General features: G+C 32.1%; 1 protein-coding gene and 2 long non-coding RNA genes across 3 annotated transcripts; 2 read left to right on the top strand and 1 right to left on the bottom strand.

The window, feature by feature from the left end:
* The first annotated feature begins 561 nt into the window (after positions 1–561).
* Positions 562–24,730, top strand: LOC139519589 (neuronal acetylcholine receptor subunit alpha-10-like). Its single transcript, XM_071311761.1, has 6 exons — positions 562–707; positions 1,356–1,492; positions 2,835–2,879; positions 21,573–21,682; positions 22,367–22,914; positions 23,882–24,730. The coding sequence occupies exons 1-6, from the start codon at positions 641–643 to the stop codon at positions 24,595–24,597; spliced, it is 1,623 nt and encodes a 540-aa protein (XP_071167862.1). The 5' UTR covers positions 562–640; the 3' UTR covers positions 24,598–24,730.
* Positions 4,221–8,244, bottom strand: LOC139519588 (uncharacterized). Its single transcript, XR_011663629.1, has 3 exons — positions 8,175–8,244; positions 5,971–6,169; positions 4,221–4,565 (listed from the first exon to the last, which is right to left on the bottom strand). It is a non-coding gene; the product is annotated as an uncharacterized lncRNA (long non-coding RNA).
* On the top strand, positions 13,534–19,653 carry LOC139519587 (uncharacterized). Its single transcript, XR_011663628.1, has 3 exons — positions 13,534–13,670; positions 17,996–18,083; positions 18,955–19,653. It is a non-coding gene; the product is annotated as an uncharacterized lncRNA (long non-coding RNA).
* Positions 24,731–24,788: the final 58 nt, after the last annotated feature.

Below are 24,788 nucleotides of genomic sequence, written 5' to 3'. Positions count from 1 at the left end.
TGAAAAAAGCGTTATAGAACATTTAATCAGTATGCCATAAAGGTAACTGTTTATATCAGTTACTGATAAAATAACCGAAAAGGAACACAACAATATAAATACAGAGAAAATAGAAATTGCACAACACGAAAAAACTTGAAATTAACACACAACATTAGAATAACGTCAAAACAGAATATGAACTCGATACCTACATGACTTACACGTATAAATCACATTAAAATATACATGTGGTATCAATGTTTAATCTGAATGGTTATATTAAAAATATGTTAAAAACATCAAGGCTTAATTGCTGTGCTGTATTGGTTTTATTAATTCATTGTTACCGTACGCTGAACTTCAGTTGCTTAATACTTCTAATAGTATGTCGATTTGGTGACCTGATCGAAAAATTGTGCCATTTACAATGATACCACATCTTTTTATTTTCATAATAATAACATTATTTCAAATAATGTCAAAGGTGTAAATATAGAATTAACACATGGTCTTGGTATCCATAGCAATAAATTGCAAACTTAATTGAAGAATTTTACATACAAGATATATAACCTGATATCAATATTTCCCTGGCTGCAAGCTTCTGCTATACATTCATATTCTTTTATAATGTTGTTGATACCTTATCTTTTTCAAAATGGAGGAGTTGCGTATTTTTGTTTTTACAATCTTTGTTATCAACTTTTTTCCTCTGAACTTTTCTGGTAAGTGTCGTTCTATTTTATACATAATTTAAACAAGAATATATACTATATAGATGAGGTTCACAAAAACTTGTGAATTTCGTTAAGCTGTAGATGAAAGAAACAAATGCGTTTTGTAACATTTTTACGTCCAGGCAGGATAGAATCTAAGAAAATATCTTTATGGTTTGCATATATACATGTAAAAGAAAATACACGAAAAGATAGATTTGGGCAAAATTTTAAAAATGTCATTTACTCAGAATATCTAACAAATTAGATGAAATAATGGCGAACGTCAATTTGTTTAGTAATAATTAGTTAATATCGATAAGAAGAGTTTAATAAAGTTTTAAGTAGCAATTTCATCTATGTTGTATTTTTCACTGTTTTTTTTTTAGTTATGATATTTTTAGAAATAGTCCTCCATAGCTTCTAAACAGTGATTTTTTTTTTATTTACATGACAATTTCCAATTTGACCTTTATATCATCCCTAACACGATATTAGGACAGAGACCTCGGCTGCCTACTCAAGATAACACATGTATCTTAAATGAGCTCTAATATATATATTCTTATACCAGGTGATGATATATATTAAAGAGGCATCTGACCTTAGACAAACGGTATTTATGTAAATTATCAAGATGATCTTGTTTACTTCTAGAAAAAATAGAGGGAACAGAAAAAAGACTGTTTAGAGAATTATTTCAGAATTATAGCACTTCACCAAGACCAACAAAATCAGCCGACATCCCAGTTGTGGTGAAATTTGGTGTTGCGTTAAACCAAATACTTGATTTGGTGAGATATTTTTTCTATTTCAAGTTTTTAAATAGTATGATGTATTTTTTATACGGAACTAGTATGATTAATAGAGTCAGACCAACAAGTCTTCGAATGGATCTAAAACTGACTTCAAAGTAAAATGTCCGACCGCTATACTATTTTCTCCTTTTCTGGCTGTCAATATCAGCTCATTTCCGGGATGGGCTGATGTTAATGACCCCTTGAGGCTTGAACTACTACAGCTAATTAGACTCTATTGATCAGGTAATTACAAACGTCCATTTCTAAGTTTTTCATGTTTCTAAAGATAGATTGACCAGTTTTATTTTTGGTATTAACGTCTAGTAGTGGCAAATGTTTCATGCATATTTCATTATTTCAGCAATAGAGGAGAGAAAGGACACGATTGGATAATTCCACGTCATATGGACTCTATTGTATATATTTATTGTATATACATAATTGGCAATCGTACAACATCTCCTTATTTTATCTATGGTACATTTTCATGGTGCCAAATTGTTACCTTGTATGAATAAAAGGGAAAGCTGGGTATACATGTGCATAGGAACACTAACACAAAGGTTCCTGGTTCGACCCCCGTTCCGGGATGAAAATTTCAGGGACTGAATTTTCGGCTCTCCCTTGACATCATTTGCGAGTATGGTCTTGAGGAAACGATGATAGTCCGTCGAAAAAGGACGATGAATGGCTGACCCGTGTTAAGAGAGATCCATAGGTCTTGCACGTTAAAGACGCCCTTGTAGATTTCGAAAAAGAGCTGGCTAATGACGCTACAAGGCAACATTCGCACCCGCAAAGTGGAAAGGGATTAATATAAGTTGCAAAACTTGTTTCCCAATCCACTATAAATAAATATGTTTAAAACTAAACCAAAATAGGAACACGTCAAGTTTTCAACAGTAGACTAGTGTCTTGCTACTGCGCTTAATTCATACAAAATGTACTTCGGTCAACGCTTTTACGTCCTTATAGAAATTACAAATATATGCATTCAATTTTCAATTTAAATCCAAAACTTCACTTCAAACATGCACATATCAAAGCAACTATGAAACAATCCATAAGAATTAGAAAACGAATTCACCTTTCAATTATTTTTAGGAAGAGAAAATTGACGATATGAAAGAGAAGTGTTAATATCATATTTTTTTTGGTATGGAAATTACCATGTGAAATGATTAATATCAAGCCACGGTCTCAAAACGGTCACCGGTCACTTTTAATATTAGCTTTAGTAAGACTGAGTTCAGGTGGATATACTATGCTCTCGTTTGTAGAAGCAAGATAAAAAAGCAACATCGCCTTATATATTCCAATAATTCAATTTTTGTAGGATGAGAAGAAACAGATACTGACTTCTTCTGTTTGGATAACTGAGGTTTGTTACTCATCCGTCATTGTTTCGACTGTTAATCCATAGAAGGATATTACTAAAGGTGTCAGACAACCAATGAAAAATCCCTATCTGTTTAACCAAATTTTGCAATTTTCACAGCTTTCTAAATATTTAACCTTATTAAGTTTAACTTCATAGAAACCAGGTATATCCTGAATGGTACATGTAAAAGCTTTCTGCATGCCAATTTCCAACATACTTTTAAAGCCTTCTACGAAAAAACTGACCTTCGAAAAGACGAAAAGAGGTACTCCAAAAATAACCCCTGGTTTTCTGGAAATATTAAATTAGTCTATACTCATTAATCCTCAATTTTTAATGCAAACTCATAGACAAGTATTTTTTGGCTCAGAATGGTCTAAATATATTTCTCTTTCACCAAAAGTTTCATTTCTGCAAACTTGTTGGTTAGTTTAAGTAAACAAGGACATCAAAAGCACTATTTTGTGTCAGAGTAGGGATACTTCTAAATTGAAGGTAGCATTTGGTGGTCTGACGCCTAAATGAACGACTTTTCCGATTTTTTTAGGAAAGCGCTCGACCAATCTAAAAGAGATACACATTTTAGAAATTGTACAGGCTGTTCTCGCATTAGCATATTATCAATACTCGTACATGCATACACACTTTTCGCGTTTATTTGCATAGAAATATTGTGTGCGATTTGAATGCAAAATTTTCCAAACCGTAAATAATTAACACTGGACACTTTTAATTTGCAAAACACTCATTTGCAAATCCGCCGCCGCCTCAAACAAGAGCTACAATATCATGTATATAACCAAAATGTGCAGAATTACATGGGATTCAATAATTTCATTGGTTTTCTACAGTTACTTTCATATTTATTTTGCAATTTGAATTATAAAAACATGGGATTTTCAATATCCCATGGGACAGGGCAAAATCCCATGGGATTTACCATTATCCCATGGGATTTTGGTTAAATCCCATGGGATTTTTTTTTGTCCCATGGGATTATTGTAGTCCCATGGGATATTTGTTGTCCCATGGGACAAAAAAAATCCCATGGGATTTTTATTATCCCATGGGATTTTTAATATCCCATGGGACAAATTAAAATCCTATGGGATTCTAATTGTAAATATATAGGTATAAATAAACAGTAATGTGTATGTTACGATGTATTCTATTTGGTAGTAAATTATTATAAGATGAATCTTTTTAATTGAATATCTTTTTTTCTTGGGAAATGTTAATTTAGCATATTGTTTTTTAACTGTTCAAAACTAAACTTTTAAACAACAAAGCAGATAATGTAAGTATCAATATATGTTTATTCATGAATTATAGAATACTTTCTTGAAACACAATTATTTGCCATTTGAAATCAATAACAACTCTTTTGTTAGGCTTAACATACTAGTAGCTATTTAAGTAAACATATTTTTTTCACAATATCCCTCAACACAAAACATTAATATTTTCTTATCATCCAGCATTGTTTGATGGTATAGTCCACTTTTTGGACATTCAGCACAGAACTTTGACATTATTGTGGTTTCAATATTTTTTTGAATTTAAAAGAACTTCAAATCATTGACTGAGTGATGAAAATAATAACTGATCCAACTTTTGTCTTTGAATTTATTCTGGTCTTGTTTCTATGTTTTCTCCATTTATTCTAGGTGGCGAATTTCAATCCTTCTGAAAAAGAACCAATAAAATCTAAAGTAATGGATTATACAAAATTGTTTTCATACATGTAGCAATAATATGATTTTCAATAAAAATAGCTATGCGGTATGGAGTTTATTGATTGTTAAAGGTTGTCCAGTGTCATTAGTTGCTAATGGCCTACATCCTTTGGTCTCTGATGGAGGGTTGTCAAATTAGCAATATACCACATCTTCCTATTCTAATACCATATAACAATCAATTAATTTATTCTTCTTTATAACATTTGGGTATTTTCCCAAGTTATATACATAATATATATATATACTGTAAATTCGAAATTAATGCGAGTTTTTTTTAATTGCGAAAAATGCAATGGAGTTGTAAACGCAATAATTTAAACTCGCATTATGAAATATTTTATATGGATTAAACAGGATTTTTCTCAAAATCGTAAAATTTAAAATCGCATTTAAGTCTAAAATGACAGAATCACAATAATAAATGCACGCAATAATTTATGAATTTAAAGTATAAAGATTAATGTTAAAACTTTAGACAACTATAATAACATTCCATTATTCACAAGAATTTGCAATATATTATACAAAATGCAGACAACAGAAACAATATTTCTTTAAGCTTTTGAAGTTCAGACAGATTTCAATTTGTGTTTTATTTCAATGAAAATATACCTTGAACTCTTTGAACATATTGGAAATTATAACATTGATACAAAAAAAATATGTATGTTTTATCCTTATTTTTTGTGTTGTTGGCTTGCTGTCTCATTTTAATATACATTTAAACATACATCAATAATCTTCTTCTTTATTAAAAGTAAAAATGGGATATTTTTGATTTAGATATCCCAAAACATTATAGTTCTCTATCAAATAACTTATTACCAAGTTCAAAAACACCAATGTGTTTGATATTAATTTTAAGACATGTATAAATGTTCAAGACCATATCAGTATTCGGATCTTACTTTTATGGTCCAGAACTTACAGTCAGACCATTTAAGTATACTTGTACTGTCTGGTACCAGCTCGACCAAACCTGTGTTTTTATTTTAACTGCAATTAAACTTTTTGTATTTAATCTATTAAAGATTTCAGTTATGTTGATCTGTACTGTACATTTGTTTGTAATAAACTTGACCAACTTCTTAAAATTGGGCAGACTGTATGCGTACAGTCCAAATACTTGTATGTTCTGGAACATAAACATGATTAACAAGCATTTGGCAGGATGTCATGCTAAAATCCCATTAATATAATAGTACACATGTACTAAATTTTGAGTATATACATGTAAATCCACAAGTTACTTACTGAAATTCATGGTGAACACTCACCAAAAACTTACAATTTAGAGGAAAGACTAGAAAGATGAATGCACTAACACTATCAAAACAGAGCATAAAACTTACCTAAAAACAAGATGTTTTACATTTATCCAGGAGCAGGATAATTGAAAAGTTGTTTTTTTCTTTCTCTGCTGTCCATCATATAACCTTTGAATTCATTCATGCAAAATATGAAAATCTGCAAAGGTAAGACCTTGAACCTCAGCTTATCCACATTTTGAATTTTGAACTGCATACTTGTCCTTTTCATCTTGCTGACAACCTAAATATAAAAAATGATAAAAACATAATTCTAGATTGACTTTGTGTTTTTATTTTTGTTGGTACATGTACAAACAATTTTCCCAACTTTAAAGTGAAAACATCATCACCACAGAGGAGGTCATACTAACCTCTGAAATATTTAAACAAACCGAAATTATTACTTGATTAAGATCTTGTCGTAAATTAATGGCATAGATACTCTTATTTTTGAAAACTTGATGTCTATTGCATACTTATATTCCTTTGTACGAGAGTATGCATATTAAGATGGACTCCATGGACTTAAATGTAAGCATGATTAATTTTACAGTCACTGACAGTTTTTCAGCTCTATGTGTACATTTTGAGAGAATCTTGCAATACTGTATATTCTGATTTTCAGAACTTATTGTGAGGTTTTTATTAATACAACTGAAAGCTGTATCTCGTTTTCATTTCTGATACATATTTATGAGCTGAAGACCAGTGCCAAATTTTTCTCACTGCATTGAAGACCCATAGGTGACCTTTGGCCGTTGTCTGCTCTTTGATTGGGTTGTTGTCTCTTTGTCAAATTCCCAGTTTCCACTTCCCATTTTATATCATGTATGCTGATTTTTCTTAAATTACAATATTCAATCATGCAATTTTGTCCATTATTGATAATACGATAAGCAAATATAAATGCACAAAAAAATTAACATTGTTATATATATATGTAAAAGACTTTTTTTAAATTCAAAACAGTTGCCTACACTGTTAATTTCCTTGTTTGATTTCATATTTATAAAGCCTTTATAGCTAGCTAGATGGTATGCCGGGGCGAATCCAGCCATTTTAAAAAGGGGTTCCCAACCCAAGACAAAGGGGATGGTCCTATATTCATTTGATTTGTTTTATTGTCTCATACAAGAATATATATGGTTTAAGGGTGGGGATCAGGGATCCTGAAATTTTTTCACCTAACCACTGGATGACAGGGGATCTCAACCATTTAAAAGTTTCTCAAACATGTGGGGGTGGGGGTGAACCCCATGGACTCTCCCTATATTTCCTTTGATTTGTTTTATTGTTCTATACAAGAATATATAAATATGGTTTAGGGGTGGGGATCTTGACCGTTTACAAGTTTTCAAACTAGAGGGGGTGGGACTTCACTTTTATTTTATTTCATTAATAATGATTATTAATTTTATTGTCCCCGACAAGAATATATATGGTTTAGGGGTGGGGATCTGGATCGTTCACAAGATAATATCACATTCTCAAATTGAACAGGGTGGGGTAACCCCCAAAGACCTCCTTTTAATTTCATTTGATTTGTTTTATCGTCCCATTCAAGAATATATATGGTTTAGGGATGGGGATCTGGACCGTTTACAAGATAATAGCATATTCTCAAATTGAAAGGGGTGGGGATTACCTCCCATGGACTCACCCTCCCTTCTTTCTTCCCCCTGAAATACCTTTTAATAAGCCCCAATGCACAGCTAGTTCACAGTATTTTCCCTTGATTTACACTAAAGAATATACACTATACAGGTGTAATTTTTTTTTTAAAAAGATAATACAACTGAAGACCACCATGACCACAGTGGTGGATCCAGAATTTTTCATAAGTGGGGCCCACCGACTGCCTAAGAGGGGCCTGCTCCTGCCATGACTCAGTGTTTCCATATATAATCAACCAATTCTTTTCCCAAACAAGGGGCCCTGAACTCCTGATCCCCCCCTTTTTTTCCTCATTTCAATCACCCTGATATAAATTTAGTTTTATCACTTACAATAGGAATGGTTTAAATTCCCCAGCAATTCTTATATACCATTAATATCAACATATTTCATTTTTGATAAATGAAAGGCAAAAGTTTTCTATGGGTAGAAATGGATAGTGGGAAGCTTTCAGATTCACACCATGCCGGTGGCTGTGTTCAAAGTGCTGGGTTTTTATGACCCTCGTTGTTTGCGGACTAACTATTTAGGCCAGTGGTGGATAATAGTGTGCGTGCATTAATCTTCTGTACCTTCTTAATCAATATATTCAAATACTGACGGCAAGTGTTGTAATGATGTATCAATGTCTTTTTGAAATCAATTCACCGTGCTATTTACATGTGGGATCGAGAATGCAGGGGAAGGAAACTTGTCAATTATGTTTATTTCTAAGCCAAAATAAAATGAGCCGCCGTAAAATTAACCTTGGGCAGAGACATATAATACAATTATATTATATGTCTCTGCCTTGGGTTAAATAACAGTGCATGTAAGGCTCGTCTCGGAGGGGTGTCTTTTTTTCTGTCTTCTTTTTTTAGTTATATTTTTAATAACTTACACTTTTTTCCATTATTTTCTTTCTTTCACTATTCTTTATTACTTTTTTTCTTTGTCCTTTGTTCTCTCTAGTCTGTTAATTCACATGCATATCCTCTTATGTGTATGTGGACTTACTGTAGTTTATTTTTTAGTTCTGGCAGAGATATTAGATACAATATATATGTCTCTGGTTCTGGTATTATGCGATAAGTCAATTTCTTTTTCATGCAGTGTCATGAAATATAATGGTTTTATGCATATCAACCAAGATTGTGCGCAACATTTTAATAAACAATTCAACACTATATACACGTTATTTGAATTTTATTAAAATCGATGAAGAACATGAATTTGGCAGCTAGTGCCCCTTAAACAGGTAAAGTTCAATTAACAAATTATGATCTACTGGCATTCAACACCAAATTACTTAATACTTGCTGTATATTGATAAATGTGATTGTATATTGTCAATACCTCAACATCGAGAATACGTCATGTGAAGTGTTGGTCGCTACGTTTGATACGGGGTCAACGGTTGCGGCTTCGAGACAGAGAAAAACATCCAGGTTAAAAGTGTAGAATTTTGTTTTTGAAAATTTGAGTTGTAAATTTTCCTAAAAAGTACTTAATTCCGTTCATCTAGTTGTAAATTTTCCTAAAAAGTACTTAATTCCGTTCATCTAGTTGTAAATTTTCCTAAAAAAAAGTACTTATTTCCGTTCATCTATTATCATAATTATGGGTATAAACTAAACTGAACAAGAAAAGTATTAGTAAACAGACAGAAAGTCCGACGTTGAATTAATTATTTTACAATTAATTGTTTAAATATATGAGAGAATCTTTTAGACGAATTTTCTTTAATTACAGATAAATGTATTTTAGGTTCAGGAAATGATTTATTCTTCGGGTAGGTCTAAACAACCGATCAGGACATACAAAGTGCACTCAGGACCCATTACCGTAATCATATCTGCACACATGATGGATGTTTATATTCGTTATACGCTTCTTATTTTAGAGTTAAATTTTGGTAGAAGTTGAAATCGCAGGGGCGGATCCAGCCATTTTTAAAAAGGGGGGTCCTAACCCAGGACAAAAAAAGGGGGGGGTTCAATTACATGTCCCCATTCAAATGCATTGATTGGCCAAAAAAAGGGGGGTTCCAACCCCCCGGAACCCCCCTCCCCCTCTGGATCCGCGCCTGAATCGAACTTGGATAGATATGTTAATTCTTATAAAATAATGAGGGCACGTGTCACTGATTACACAACTACTGAGCCATGAATTATCCAATCAACAAAATTGATTGGATTATCTTTATTGTTTTTTAGGAATTGTATTGTTTAGTTCAGTTTTATCTTTAACATTAATTTGCATATAGAAAAAATAAAATATATATCTCATTCGATGTGCTTTTTCAGTTTATTTTTCATGATGACGGGTAAATTAATTTGTTGTGTTTTGCAGTTCACGAATAAAGAAAATTATTTTATAGTTGCGTTTTTTTCTGTAACAAGTTCGATTTTTGTTTTTTCAGTGTGATTCTTTTCTCTCTCTCTCTCTCTCTAAATCAAGTTTTTAAACAAACGCAATGTTGACTGAATATCAAATTTTATTACATTTGTATATCTTTATTCTCAACAAACCATTATACAAGAGAAGACAATTATGTACAATATTCAGTTTAACCTTACGGAAATCTGTGCACGAAAACTTAGTCTTGGCTTGAACGGATTTCGTGTCAATAAACTGTCTTCGAAATAGTCTTTCTTTGTTAATGTTTGTGTCATTTTGGTCTTTTGTGGATAGTTGTCTCATTAGCAATCATACCACATCTTCTTTTTTATAATTTCTCGCTACTACAATCTAACTTACATATTTTTTAGAAATAATTATACCCAAAATATCATAATTTTCAAAAAACGGAGACGAAAACGGAGACAAGTTCATTTTCAGAATTTATTTTCGCATTGAAATTTGTTTTCAGGCTTGTGAAACTGGACAAAACGACTTTAATTAGAGAAAAAAACTTAATAAAAACGGATTTCTTAAAATATTCGTATAACTCAAAAGTAAAATTCCTGGACAAGTTCGATAAAAATGAGAAATAACATCTTACTACATGTATATGAGTTTAATTGTTTGAAAAGTACGGCTTTTACCGTTAAGAACGGATTCCATATTATACAAAACTTTACTTAATATAAATTCTTTTAAAGTATGAACATTTATTTCCCTTTTCAAACTCGTGCAAAGAATTAATTACTGGTCCAGGACATGATAATAAAATTAAGAATAAAACTTAAAAATTTATGGAACGAAATTTTAATTAAAGACGAAAATCTTAAAACATCGTGATTTTCATTCTAAAGTCACAATATTACTTCCTGCATGGTCACACTGTACTAACAACACAATATATAAAACAACAATAAAGATAATCCAATTAATTTTGTTGATTGGATAATTCATGGCTCAGTAGTTGTGTAATCAGTGACACGGGCCCTTATTATTTTCTAAGAATTACACATGTAACATATCTATCTAATTTCGATTTCAAATTCTACCAAATTTAACTCTAAAATAAGAAGCGTATTAAGAATATATGCATCCATCATGTGTGCGATGACTATAAAGGGTCCTGAGTGCACTTCGTATGTCATGAGTGCAATCAGGAGGTCCTTCAAGCGGTGTTTAGACGTACCGTTATTCTTCTGGAAGCTTCATTTTTTTTTTATCAATAACTTTTACACAAGGAGACATTTTTGTTTTTTGACAGCATGAACCCCAGTTAATGAGCAAACACAAATTAAGAAAGAAAATCGTTTACAATTAAATTTTATAGAAGGAAAAAAGGGGGGGGGGGGTAATAAACAAATTTTATTTACGCTCACATACTTCTAAACAGATTTGCATATGTAAGCTCTCTATAGATAATGTTAAATTATTTCAGGAGTTTTGAAAAAAAGAATATATACAGTTTAATTTCGACTAAAATAGTGATTCTTTTTATAGATTTGGTACCTCAGTTTCGACTCAACATTTCATTTTGAATTGTTAGATGGCAAACTCTTTAGGAGAATATTGTATCTGTTCTTTATGTAATTATGGTGATATTGGCGATAATATTCATTATAAAAAGGCCTTGTACAAATCCTTGATTATAGAATGTTTGGCAATATAAAAAGACGAAAGTAGACAAACCCTAATTATGCAGGGTTTCACAAGTTGATCTCCAAGCGGCCCACATTGTACATATAATAAGATCTATATTTTTCAACGTTTTCAAAATGAAATAACTTGAATTGAAAATTTCCCAACTGTGAAAATTTGTTATTTCTAAACGTCTTTAATTATTTTTTCGGAAAACAAAATTATTTAGCCTATTCATTAATTTTCCTAATTTTTCCAAGGAAACCTTTTTTTTTTGCAAAGTTTACTTCTATATGTTTTTAACCATCACCAGCGACTTATTCTCTGCCATCACCAATTAGTCCTAACTATTAAAGATCAATTGACCAAATTTAAATGATGATTGGTATATCGTATTGAATATGACCATCGGTCATCCGTGACGTATCCCAAATAACGACGCATGCCGATAGATAGATCATAACTTATTAATTAGCGTTCATCAAGGGGACTTAATTAAACCAGTTACTATACAAATCTTGAAAAAAAACCGATGTACATGTACTTTTTAATATTTTTAAAACAAATTACGAAAACGTTTAGTGTAAAAATCACCGAATATAAATGTTTCTTTCTTGCAGGTTTTGGCATTTGTAAATAACATTAACGTTTTGGAAATCTAATGCAAAAGACAGTCGATTCAAACTGAAATAACTTCTTTAAAGATGGTTTGATTTTTTTCAGCGACACATGTATTATATATGTCTCAATACATGTATTATATGTCTCTGATTTTATCAAAACAAAAATTACAAAATTATAAAATATGTTAGTTATCGAATGTATACCCTGAACTCTTACTATTTTATATACATGTCCAAAGTTACTTAATGTCCTGTGTGCAACCAGGAGATCCTGAACGGTTTTTAAACGTACCATTATTTTATATGCATATATATTCAAAGCTGTTCTTAATTATATGCATATTAGGTATCAGTGGCGGATCCAGGGGGAGGGTTTCGGGGGTTGGAACCACCCCTTTTTTTGAACGATCAATGCATTTGAATGGGGACATATGGTTGGAATTGGAACCAACCCTCCCCCTTTTGTCCTGGGTTGGGACCCCCCTCCTTTTCAAATGGCTGGCTCCGCCGCAGAGGTATATTTATATATATGTGTGTGTACCAGCCCCCTCCTAAATCTTGGGAAACAAATGGTAGATTATATAGGGAATCACGGAAGCATGACTGGACGTGACCCCTCTAAGGCAGTCAATCTGAATGAGTCCCCACTTTTTCTGGATCAACCATTGCTTAGTTCTAGTTATCTTAGGTCCTAGTGTGAAATAAAGCCAATAGGTCCTTTTAAACACATCTTTATTCATACATGTATATATACGTTTTCTCACGGATTTGTTCATGCAATATTGAAATTATGTTTACTCAATGCGCAATTACTGAAGTTTATATTTGCTACTTTTCTTCTTAATTTCATATAATTTTTTTTTTTTAGATTTTTTTTTCTCGAAAAATTAGTGGTGTTGAAATAGGGAATGGACACAGATACCTTATCACATTTAACCAAATAAATGTTGTATAATGTCATCAATCTGTATTACACGTAGACAGGATGTTCTCTAGAAAACTATACGTTATACACACCCGCGAATACACGCACTGTCGTAATGGAAATCAATCCTCGATCTATGCTAATCGATGTTCCAGTATATTTCATATTTATATTTATTCGTGAGGCCTCGTCATCGTTTATATTCACTAAAAGCACAGTCTCCTAAATATTTTATATGGCGAAAAAATTTCGAAAATTGGGGGAAATAATATATTTTTAGTCCTCCTGAGCGGTGTTTAGACGTACCGGGAAAATCTTATCTGATTCAGGATGAATTCATCGGTTACACTCCCCTGTCACCAGTGATTCTTTTTTGCTGACATTCTGAAAAAGTATTGGTAGTCCCTGTGTAAGTGTTGACTCTCAACTTGCACATGTGATTTTTTAACACTCCCCGGACTTCTGCAAAAAACAATTATGCAGTTCACTGATTAAGATGGAAGGTAAACGAACAGAAAGTCACAGGACAAAAAGTCAAACACATGTCAAACTCTCGGGGGGGCCACTTACTATATAATTAGTGGTAGGGATGAGCCGCTGGAATAGGTCACTTTTTCATGCTCTATGGTATATGAAAAGGGTGAGAAATTCAGATTAAATATATCAATAGGTTGATATTATCACTTGCTTGATTATATCATAAGTATCTGAAACTTATCAGATGTCCGTATTTATTTTTGATGCTGTTAAACCACAGTCGTAAATGCATCAGTTATTTGTCAAACTAATTAAACTCTATTTATTCTGATGTGGTATTTCCACTGATGCCAGTGATAAATGCAATAAATCCGACCAAATTGACATTTGCACCTAATTAACATTCAAGGGTTTGTATACATAAAACATGATAACAACTATTTAAAGAAATTCCATTGTGACAGCGTCCTTTAAGAGGGAACGGCAATGAAACTTTTTATCAGTTTTTAATTAATATTTAAATCAGTGAAGGTGTTTGTATGATCAGACCAAACGTCTTTTATATGTATTGTATTTTGGAAATGAAAGATATAAAAGGGGCAATAAGAAGAAGGTTTTTAAAATGTGACGAATTTATTGGAAAAGAAGGTGATATTATTGCGACTACTTTGCTTCTTAACAAGAACGTGGTGATGAGCGGGGAAAAAATCTATAATAATGTACCAGAAGATGAAAAAAATTTAAATATATCTATAGGTCTATTTTTTTGTTAATTGATATATGACAAGGTATATATTTTTAATAAACAAAATATATGAAAAGGGTGGGGTACTTGATGTCTCAGCTGCTCACCCCTACCAAAAAAAGTTTGAAGTGGCCCCCCCGAGGTCAAACTCAGGCATAAAGTAACAAAGTTGATAGGACAAAAAGTCACAAACAATTTGTTTACAATTGATTGAATATAAATGAAAACAGATTTTGAAATATCTTCTTTTTATTACATATATTCATTTTTAATTTTAGGAAATTGTTCATAATATAAAAAAGAAGATGTGGTATGATTGCCAATGAGACAACTGTCCACAAGAGACCAAAATGACACAGACATTAACAACCATAGGTCACCATAGAGCCTTCAACAATGAGCAAAGCCCGAGGTAAAGCCCATACCGCATAGTCAGCTGTAAAAGGCAATCATACTATATCTTTTTTTTCATATTTACATGTTAAAAAATGCGTGCAAATGTAATCAAAAGCTGCACACAAACGTAATGATTTTTATGCGCAAATGTAATGGTAATGTGCGCAAACCTAATGCACTGATTTATCTGTTTTTAATAAATTTTAATTTAAAGTTGCTACATCATGTTCATGTATAAAACTTCAAGAAAAATACAAAAAGAGTGTTTTCTTGTTCAAAGAAAAATAATCTCAAAACTAAATTGTGACTTTTTGTCCTGTGACAGTGTGTGACTTTCTGTCCTACATTCAGATTGAATAGGGGAGTTTGGTTGACCCCGCCTCCCTCTATCTGAGACTACTATCTCAGTGATGAGCTTTATGTTTCATGTACAAATGTATTGTGCTTGTCATATATGTATGTCGGATAAAAGCTCCACAGACCTATAATATGTTGTATTGTTATATGTATAACCGACAATAAATAAATAGCCCCTAACAAGTAAGAATTAGGTTACTTCTTTTTGTTTTGACATCTTGCATGGGTTTTTATAGCCCCGTATTAAAATTATGCCCCCACTTTAAAAAAGGGGGGGGGGTATACTGTTTTACCCCTGTCTGTCCATCCATCCTTGCGTCAGTCAGTCTGTCCGATGAATATTTTTCGTACAATTTTCCTTAGGAACTACAATAGAAGGATTTCTGAAATTTGGTTTCAGGGTTAAATAAGTCAGCTATACCGTGTGATGCATTTTCAGAGCATCACTCGACAACTTCCTGTCTTCCCAACACTTGTATGATTTTACACATGATAGCCAAGTTGAAAGTTGAAAACTAACAACCTAATTTATGTACAAAAAAATTGAAAAACAGATATGTTACACATAAACAAACGACAATCACTGAATTATCGGATCCTTACTTGGAACAACCATAACAAATTGGCAGGGTAAAAGGAACTTTGAAAATATTTCGTTTTTGTGGTTTGGTCTATTTTCCGGATACTGTAAGCAATAAGGCCCCTTTATTTAGTAAATGAAATAATTGTAAGATGCACTTAGCTGTCTGTCATATTTTATATGAACTTGACCTCATTTTCATGGTTCATTGGTCAATGAAATACTGCATTGTTTTGTCAGTTTATCATATGTTTAAAGTTACAGGTAGATTATATTTGGTAGATATGAAACAATTGTAAGGTGTGCATGTCTGAATGGCAGATTCATATATAAACCATGACCGCATTTTATTGTTCTTTGGTCAATGATAAGTTTTCTTGGTTTTGTCATTTTATCAGGCCACATTTAAAAGTATGTCTGTTTCCCCTCCCCCGGGTCTACCCTTTGTAAACAGACCAGGAAGGCAGGTTCTTTTTAGCTCACCTGACCTGAAAGGTCAAGTGAGCTTTTCTCATCACTTGGCGTCCGTCGTCTGTCGTCCTGCGTCCGTCGTCCGTAAACTTTTACAAAAATCTTCTCCTCTGAAACTACTTGGCCAAATTCTACCAAACTTGGCCACAATCATCCTTGGGGTATCTAGTTTAAAAAATATGTGGCGTGACCCGTCAAACCAACCAAGATGGCTGCCATGGCTAAAAATAGAACATAGGGGTAAAATGCAGTTTTTGGCTTATAACTCAAAAACCAAAGCATTTAGAGCAAATCTGACATGTGGTAAAATTGTTGATCAGGTCAAGATCTTTCTGCCCTGAAATTTTCAGACGAATCGGACAACCGGTTAATGGGTTGCTACCTGTGAAATGGTTATTTAAAGGAAATTTTGCAGTTTTTGGTTATTATCTTGAATACTATTATAGATACAGATAAACTGTAAAAGCAATAATGTTCAGCAAAGTAAGACCTACAAATAAGTCAACATGACCAAAATTGTCAGTTGACCCCTTAAGGAGTTATTGCCCTTTATTGTCAATTTTTAACAACTTTTCATCATTTTTTGTAACTTTTAAAAAAATCTTCTTCTGAAACTACTTTGCCAAATTTAACCAAACTTGGCCCTAATTATCATTGTGGTTTGTAGTTTAAAAAATGTGTCGGATGACCCAGCCTTCCAAACAAAATGGCCGACATTGCTAAAATTAGAACATAGTGGTAAAATGCAGGTTTTGCTTTATATCTTTGAAACTAAGACATTTAGGGCAAATCTTTCAAGATTTAAATGTCCATCAGAATAAGATATACCCCTCACAAATTTTCAGTTGAATTGGACAACCTGTTGTTGGGTTGCTGCCCTAAAATTGGTGATTTTAAGGTAATTTTGCAGTTTTTGGTTATTATCTTGAATACTATTATAGATAGAGATAAACTGTAGACAGCAATAATGTTCAGCAAAGTAAGATCTACAAATAAGTCAGAATGATCAAAATTGTTAGAGGACCCCTTAAGGAGTTATTGCCCATTATAGTCAATATTGAACAACTTTTTCGTAATTTTTGTAACTTGTATAAAAATCATTTCTAAAACTACTTGGCCAAATTTAACCAAACTTGGCCACAATCATAATACTAGGGTATCTATTTTTTTTTTAAAGTGTCTAATGACCCCGCCTACCAACGAAGATGGCCAACATCAGTAAACACATTAACAGGTGAGCGACACAGGCTCTTGAGAGCCTCTATTTTTTTTTAACTGGATGTGATTGTCATAGCATGGTCACATGAATGGTTTGACTTGTCCAGTCCAAGCCACTTATCAGTTGTTTGTGCTCAATTTGAGTGTATTTATTTAGATTATCAATCCTTCTGCTGTCAAGCACTTTCCAAAAATGGAAACAAATTATTTTCAGGAAAAAAATAATTTCGATTTTTTTGTGGAAAATAATTTTTTGACCCGGGCGCTTATTTTTGACCCGTGTGGGGGGAGGGGACACAAACATATTTTTAATTTTGGCCTTAGATATTTAAAGCATAGGTCTACTTGTTGTATTGAATGACTACAAGGTATCATATAAAAAAAGATGTCTGCCTGCCAAGGTTAATTTTACTGTGACCTCATATTCATAGAATAATGATAATATTCATGATATTGAACAGCAAGAATGATGAGTAAGTTGATGTTATATACAAATAAGACAAAATTTTCAGTTGCCTACTAATTATGTAATACATGTAGTAGTTATTTTTGTCATTAAATGATGTTTACCCTTTTATGTGTAGGGCAAGAACATGAAAGATAAAGGGGAAACTATAAACAGAAGAAATTATCAACAAAATAAGATTTACAGAGGTCAACAAAGCCTAAATGGTAAGTCCACTGTTATAAAAGTTTTTGTCCTTGAATAATGATTAAATATTTATTAAAATAAGATGTGGTATGATGAAAGAGAAAACTATCCATCAGAGTTCAATTTAGTGGATGTAAGCATTGTAATTACTCATTAGAGGCCATTGATGACCTGTAAGTAATGAGAAAACCCATACCTTATACATGTTATAGTAATCTATAAAAGTTAACCAAATTTGAAACAGAGCATCAATTCAAACGTCAAATATACCAGACTAATTTATAAAAACAAAAAATTATGAAAAATAAAAATGATGGATATGAACCAACATCAACCACTGAACTATGTACAAGCTCCTGATATTAGACAGCTATAATATGGCTGGGTTGATATAAAAATAAGAAACATTTAGGGCAGTCTGATTTCCAATGAGACATTTCTCCAATAGAGATCAAATGACATTTAAGGAGGCTCTAGGGTATAACAATTTCAGAAAAATGTTAAATATTTTTTTTTCATAACTCATTTTATTTATAACTTTATCATATGGTAACCCAAATCATTCAAAACAATCAATTCGGTTTGGCCCCAGATGACTTTTAAAATGCATGTATATCATTGAAAAAGCTCAAAATTATCTCCCTTTGGTGCAAAAATGCCATTTTTTGGCATTGGAAATGTAATATCTTATTCAACTCATCGGTGGCCTATATTTTTTATTATAATTTTAAATAAGCTGTACTTTAACTAAACTATTATAAAATTTAAGCGATTTCTGTAATTTAGTACTTAAATATTTAAATGAAAGTTTATCATATTAATCATAAACATGATAAAATAGCCATTTTATTGATCTCTTCACTGATAATTTTTGAGTTTGTGTATTTGTAGGTCAGACATCTTGATTTTCATGGTCATCATTCACAGATCAATACTGAACGGAAAACTTAAAGCTGATATTTTTCTCCATAGTGCGACTTTTTTATTAATTTGAAAATGGAACATGTTTTTTCCTACATTTATTTGAAAGAGGAAATTTCAACATGATGACTATAAACAAAAAGGAGTCATATCATCACGATCATTGATGCACAAGAACTTGATCATATAAATACAACAATGTAATTATCAATTGAAAGATGGAACGAATGAACAAGATATTAGAATGTTGTTGTCCAAATAAACTTGCTTTGTCTTCTCATTTGAATCTCTCCATTCAATAAAGATGTACAGAGGAAGATCTTTGAAGAACAGATTGAAAAAATGTTTGTCTAAGAATTGCAGGAATATTCTAGTGAATGAAATAATTTATTGACTTCACTCTTATATAGTGGACTGAATAATTGTACATAGCAAGTTGTGAATAAAGAAAGCAAAAACTTTAACAAAAAGTGTTTATATTATAAATTTGCAAATATAAGCATACTATTATGTACACCACAAAGGTATATATAGTTCAAATTGTTTGCCTATACAAGTATTGCAATGAACCTATAACAAAGAAAATCTTACCTCATGAAAAGAGTGAACTATTCAGTCAGAATATGAAATATTTTTTCAGTTCTATTTTTCATAATAGAATAAACAAGACAAAGATTTCAAAACATTTTTTTTCATTTATTTAGAAATTTCATCATTTTGTTTCAGTGAAAGGACTTTATTCTTTGATTGTAAAATAATATTATTATACATTCCAAAATAAGAATAATCTTTATTGTCATATAAACAATTAAAAACATGTTTGTGACAAAATTTAAAAAAAATTATATATATGTATATATAAAAAATATAAAAAAACCTTGTATACATTTAAAACATTTTACTACCAAACAGCATTCTTTGTAACATACACATAACTTTATATTTATATATATATATTTATAATTTTAAACCCATAGGATTTTATTTTGTCCCATGGGATATTAAAAATCCCATGGGATAATAAAAATCCCATGGGATTTTTTTTGTCCCATGGGACAACAAATATCCCATGGGACTACAATAATCCCATGGGACCAAAAAAAATCCCATGGGATTTAACCAAAATCCCATGGGATAATGGTAAATCCCATGGGATTTTGCCCTGTCCCATGGGATATTGAAAATCCCATGTTTTTATAATTCAAATTGCAAAATAAATATGAAAGTAACAGTATAAAACCAATGAAATTATTGAATCCCATGTAATTCCGCACATTTTGGTTATATACATGATATTGTAGCTCTTGTTTGAGGCGGCGGCGGATTTGCAAATGAGTGTTTTGCAAATTAAAAGTGTCCTGTGTTAATTGTAGAATTTATTTGGTCAAAAATATTCATATTAGGAACTTAGCCAGTTATGTATGTCTAATGTGAACTCTGCAAATTTCATCTTTTTCATCGTTTTGTATTTCATTTTTTCTTCCAATAATTACAAAATTTGTAAGGGTTCCGCGGAACCCAGTGTCTCGCCTACTTTTGCTGTTAATCACACACTCATCAAAAATGATGAAAAAAATCAATAAAATTATTCCTCTCGATACTGTATCTTTTGATTGTCAGAAGCTTCTGTCCAAGTTTGGTAAAAATCCAGGCTAGTTTAAGAATCTTAAAAATGTTTTAAATACTTTAACTGCAGACTGTATGTAATGTTAACTGGAAGAAAACCTAAGTCCATTTATAAGTAAAATATGGAAAAAATGGAATTTTATTTTTACAAAATTTACTTCTGGATACTATCTTCTGATCATAAACAAGCTTCTGGCCAAGTTTCTTACAATTCCAGGATAGTTTAAGAAAGTTATTAAAATTTTAAAAACTTTAACCACAGAGTGAATGTAATGTTTCCTGGCAGAAAAAACTAAGTCCTTTTATAAGTAAAATACGGAAAAAATGGAGTTTTATTTTTACAAAATTTACTTCTGGATACTATATCTTATGAACATAAACAAGCTTCTGTCCAAGTTTCGTACAATTCAAGGATAGTTTAAGAAAGTTATTGAAATTTCAAAAACTTTAACCACAGAGTGAATATTTGTGGACGCCGCCGACGACGACGACGCCGACGCCGACGGAATGTAGGATCGCTATGTCTCGCTTTTTCGACTAAAGTCGAAGGCTCGACAAAAATGTGGTGACAAAAAAGGCAAAACTCTTTTCGGTATGTTTCTATATTCTGTAATAGGTGTACTTGCCAAGTTGGTTGCCTCCCCCACAAAATTTTATCCATTGGAGACAGAAATATTTTTTTTAGGCTACCCCCTTTTTTCCAAAAGCCGTTATTTTTTTGTTTTCTATATCAATTTCAATCATTTTCGCGTTTTCTGTATTATATAAACATAAGTCAACTACTCTTATAAATAATTTGCATTTACTATTTACTATATACAATCAAATTCCAAGTTTACTATCCAAGGCAGTCACTGACACTACAACATTGTGAAAACAGGGGGAAAGGATTTAATTGCTCCAGAAGGTAACTTATTATAGCTTACAAGGTCCGATTGGTATTGTTGAAATATTTCTTGTAGTGTTGGAAAGACGAAGAGCTTGTATGGTCAGTTTCGGAGTATGACGGACTGGACACTCTTATTGTACCCTCATCAAAGTTATGGAATCCTGACATTTTCATTTTCAATACGTGAGTAATATCATTAATGGTTTTAGTTAATACATAAACAAAGTAATGCATGCAAACAAAGGGAAATTGAATCATGCTTTTTATAGAAATATACTTACTATGTATTTGACACTATATACTGAATGCGATTTTATTTGCCTTTTACGTATTCCAGAATCACTTGCTGTACTCTGAGGGTTATATTTATACGCTTTGTACAAATTAGTATAACCAAATGATTAATTGTTGGTTGCTTAACGTCCAGTGGCAAATATGTCATGGATGCTCAAGACGGCTGTAACCAAATATGTCGTTTGAATCGTATGACGGATGATACATGTAGAGTATGAAATGCTTATCCCGTCTCACTCTGTTTGGAGGTCATGCATGTATTCTGATTGTTTCTATCATCCCATTGTGTCTCTATACCCGAGATTTTCATTGAAAACATACTACTGAATGTACTTCATTCTACAAATAAGAAGATGTGGTATGATTGCCATTCACACAACTTTCCACAAGAAACCATATGACACATAAATAAACGACCGTAAACAACGAGTTAAACCCATACCGCATAGTTTATATTCATTAATATGAAATAAAATGCAATGCATAGTGTAGTACTTTTAAATATTGCAATATTTCCTTGCTATTATGCATATACATTATTTCTTAAAAAATACATTTTTTTCTTTTGAGCAGTGCTGGCAACAAAATCGACGACTTTGTAAATGTAACTGGCGGGAGACTGATGATTCAGAATGACGGTGACATCACGTGGCTTATACCTATAATGACCAAAAGCGTCTGTCGTGTGGATGCTACATTCTTTCCGTACGACGAACAGATATGTGAAATACATTTTGGATCGTGGATTTATGATGAAACTCAGTTAGACCTTCAACCCGTCCAAACAAAACCAGGTTTAGATGACTATGTGGTTAATAGCGAATTTGATTTGGTTGATGCGAGCCTCAGGCGAGAGGTTGTGGACTCAAAATGCTGTCCAGGAAACGGTAACCACCCAATGGTTGTATTAAAGATCAACTTGAAGAGGAAGTCTAGATACTATGAATATATTGTTATAGCACCAACAATGTTGCTGAGTATTCTATCATTGTTTTCGTTTTGCCTGCCATCACATCATGGGGACAAGATATCAATCGGACTGACTGTTTTCCTTACTCTGTATGTTCTACAGTTACTTATTTCAGACAACGTTCCCGACACCAATACAACACCCATACTAGGTATGATTATTCAGATTTTTAAACACCTTTTGATTTACAATCTTTGTTTTCTTGAAAATCCTTTTAAAGTATCAGTATTTTTTTCTCTCATTTTGACTATAAACACTGCAAAAAACCCCACTAAAACAAAGGAAAATGAGGGAAATTAACGCCTCCCTTAAAAACACTTGAAACAGCAAACATATAAAGTGAGCACTCAGAACTCATCGGTCGTAGTTCAACTTTTTTCAATCCTCCAAATAATATAATTATATATTTCAGGCAACGAAAAACAATACCGCACTTTAAACACATTGTTTGAAATTGTTAAAAGTAAACTCGAGATTATTGCCATGTTGATAACTTTACCATGACAGGTTGTATTTTTTAATTCTCTGTTGTACAAAAGATTGGAATGAATTATTTTTAAAGGCTAATCCACTCAGTGGACCACCAAAATCACATTTTTAGCTTACCAAGTTATCAGTTAGGAATACTAGTAATGGCGTCTGTGCTTCCTTTTTATTCTTGATTATCTTGACACCGATGACACAGGGCTATTTATTGTGATCTCCTTAAAGTAACTTTTAACTAACTTGGTGATCGTGAACAATATACCACAATGTTATAACTTGTACATTTTTGTACCCAAGACGATACTAAATTTGACCGAAACATAAGTCGTCTGTAAGTTTGCTGTTGAACAAAGGAAAACTATAATTGTTTCGTCATGAAAAAACACAAATACAATCCGATAAAATCTAAAAACAGGATTTAATTGCAAATCGTTTGTTGTTTTTCTACAGAAATAAAACACACAAAAAGGTTCTCTTTTCTACCAGAAGAGATTCTTATTCATATTATTGACAAATATGAATATCTTTCAAATGTCATACTGTCTGTGTGTTTTTTTCTTGTTTATTATTACAGGCATATTATACTGTTTCTATAAAACTTTTGAGTGACCGTTTTTCATTTTCTTTTCTAGGAATTCTAACGTTTTTAGTTATGACATTCAACTGTACTTCCCTTATAATGTCGACGTTGGTCATGAACATTAAAAACCGCGGGAAACGAAACCCGATACCAGAAGTGCCTCCATTACTGTCTAAAGCGTGCAAAGGGTTTTTAGGAAAAATTACATGTTCAAAGTTTTCGTCTCGCGTTGACAAATTTTACTTGTGTTCTGATAAATCAAACCAAGATTTAAGTTTACATAAAGAATATGACAGCGGTAAAGTGCATTTTAATAAATCGGTAATTCCGGATAAGAAAACACCAGAAATCGAAGACGAAATCTTGAAACTTACAGATTTGCTAAACGAAAAAGAACCTCTTTGTCCAGACATACCAAGTAATGGTTCATCAGAGACTAATCTTAAACCATGTCATCGGGAAGATCCATTTCGATTCAATCGACAAAAATTGCGGAGATCTTACAAGCTTGCGCTAAGAAAAGGTTTAGTACGAACAGAACGCAATCATCACGATGAAGACAATGCAAATAACGATGAAAGGAATATTAACGATGACAGCGAAGATAGTGACAATGAATTTAATATTCAACAGCAAAACATGTTATTGAAACAGGAATGGTATTTCATAGCGGAAACAGTAGAACGGGCATCTTTTATAGTATATGTTATTGCTACATTTATCACTATTATGACTATTCTAGTTATTATACCGTTATATACCAGATAATCCTCAAAAATTTCACGAACTTTTTTGAAAGAGTTCTCAAAAGTTTCAAATTTAAAAAAAAATGCGTATACTATTGCTATGAAACATCGTAGGTGTAACATTTTGTAATTTAACTGAATAAAATATCTATTCAGATTAGTTTAATAATTATTATGAGAATGGGGACATTAAGTCAACCTATATATCAGGGA

The sequence above is a fragment of the Mytilus edulis genome, chromosome 4, assembly GCF_963676685.1.
Source record: "Mytilus edulis chromosome 4, xbMytEdul2.2, whole genome shotgun sequence".
Lineage (NCBI taxonomy): Eukaryota > Metazoa > Mollusca > Bivalvia > Mytilida > Mytilidae > Mytilus > Mytilus edulis.
Note: the sequence above shows the minus strand (reverse complement) of the source record. Positions and strands in the feature narration are given on the sequence as shown.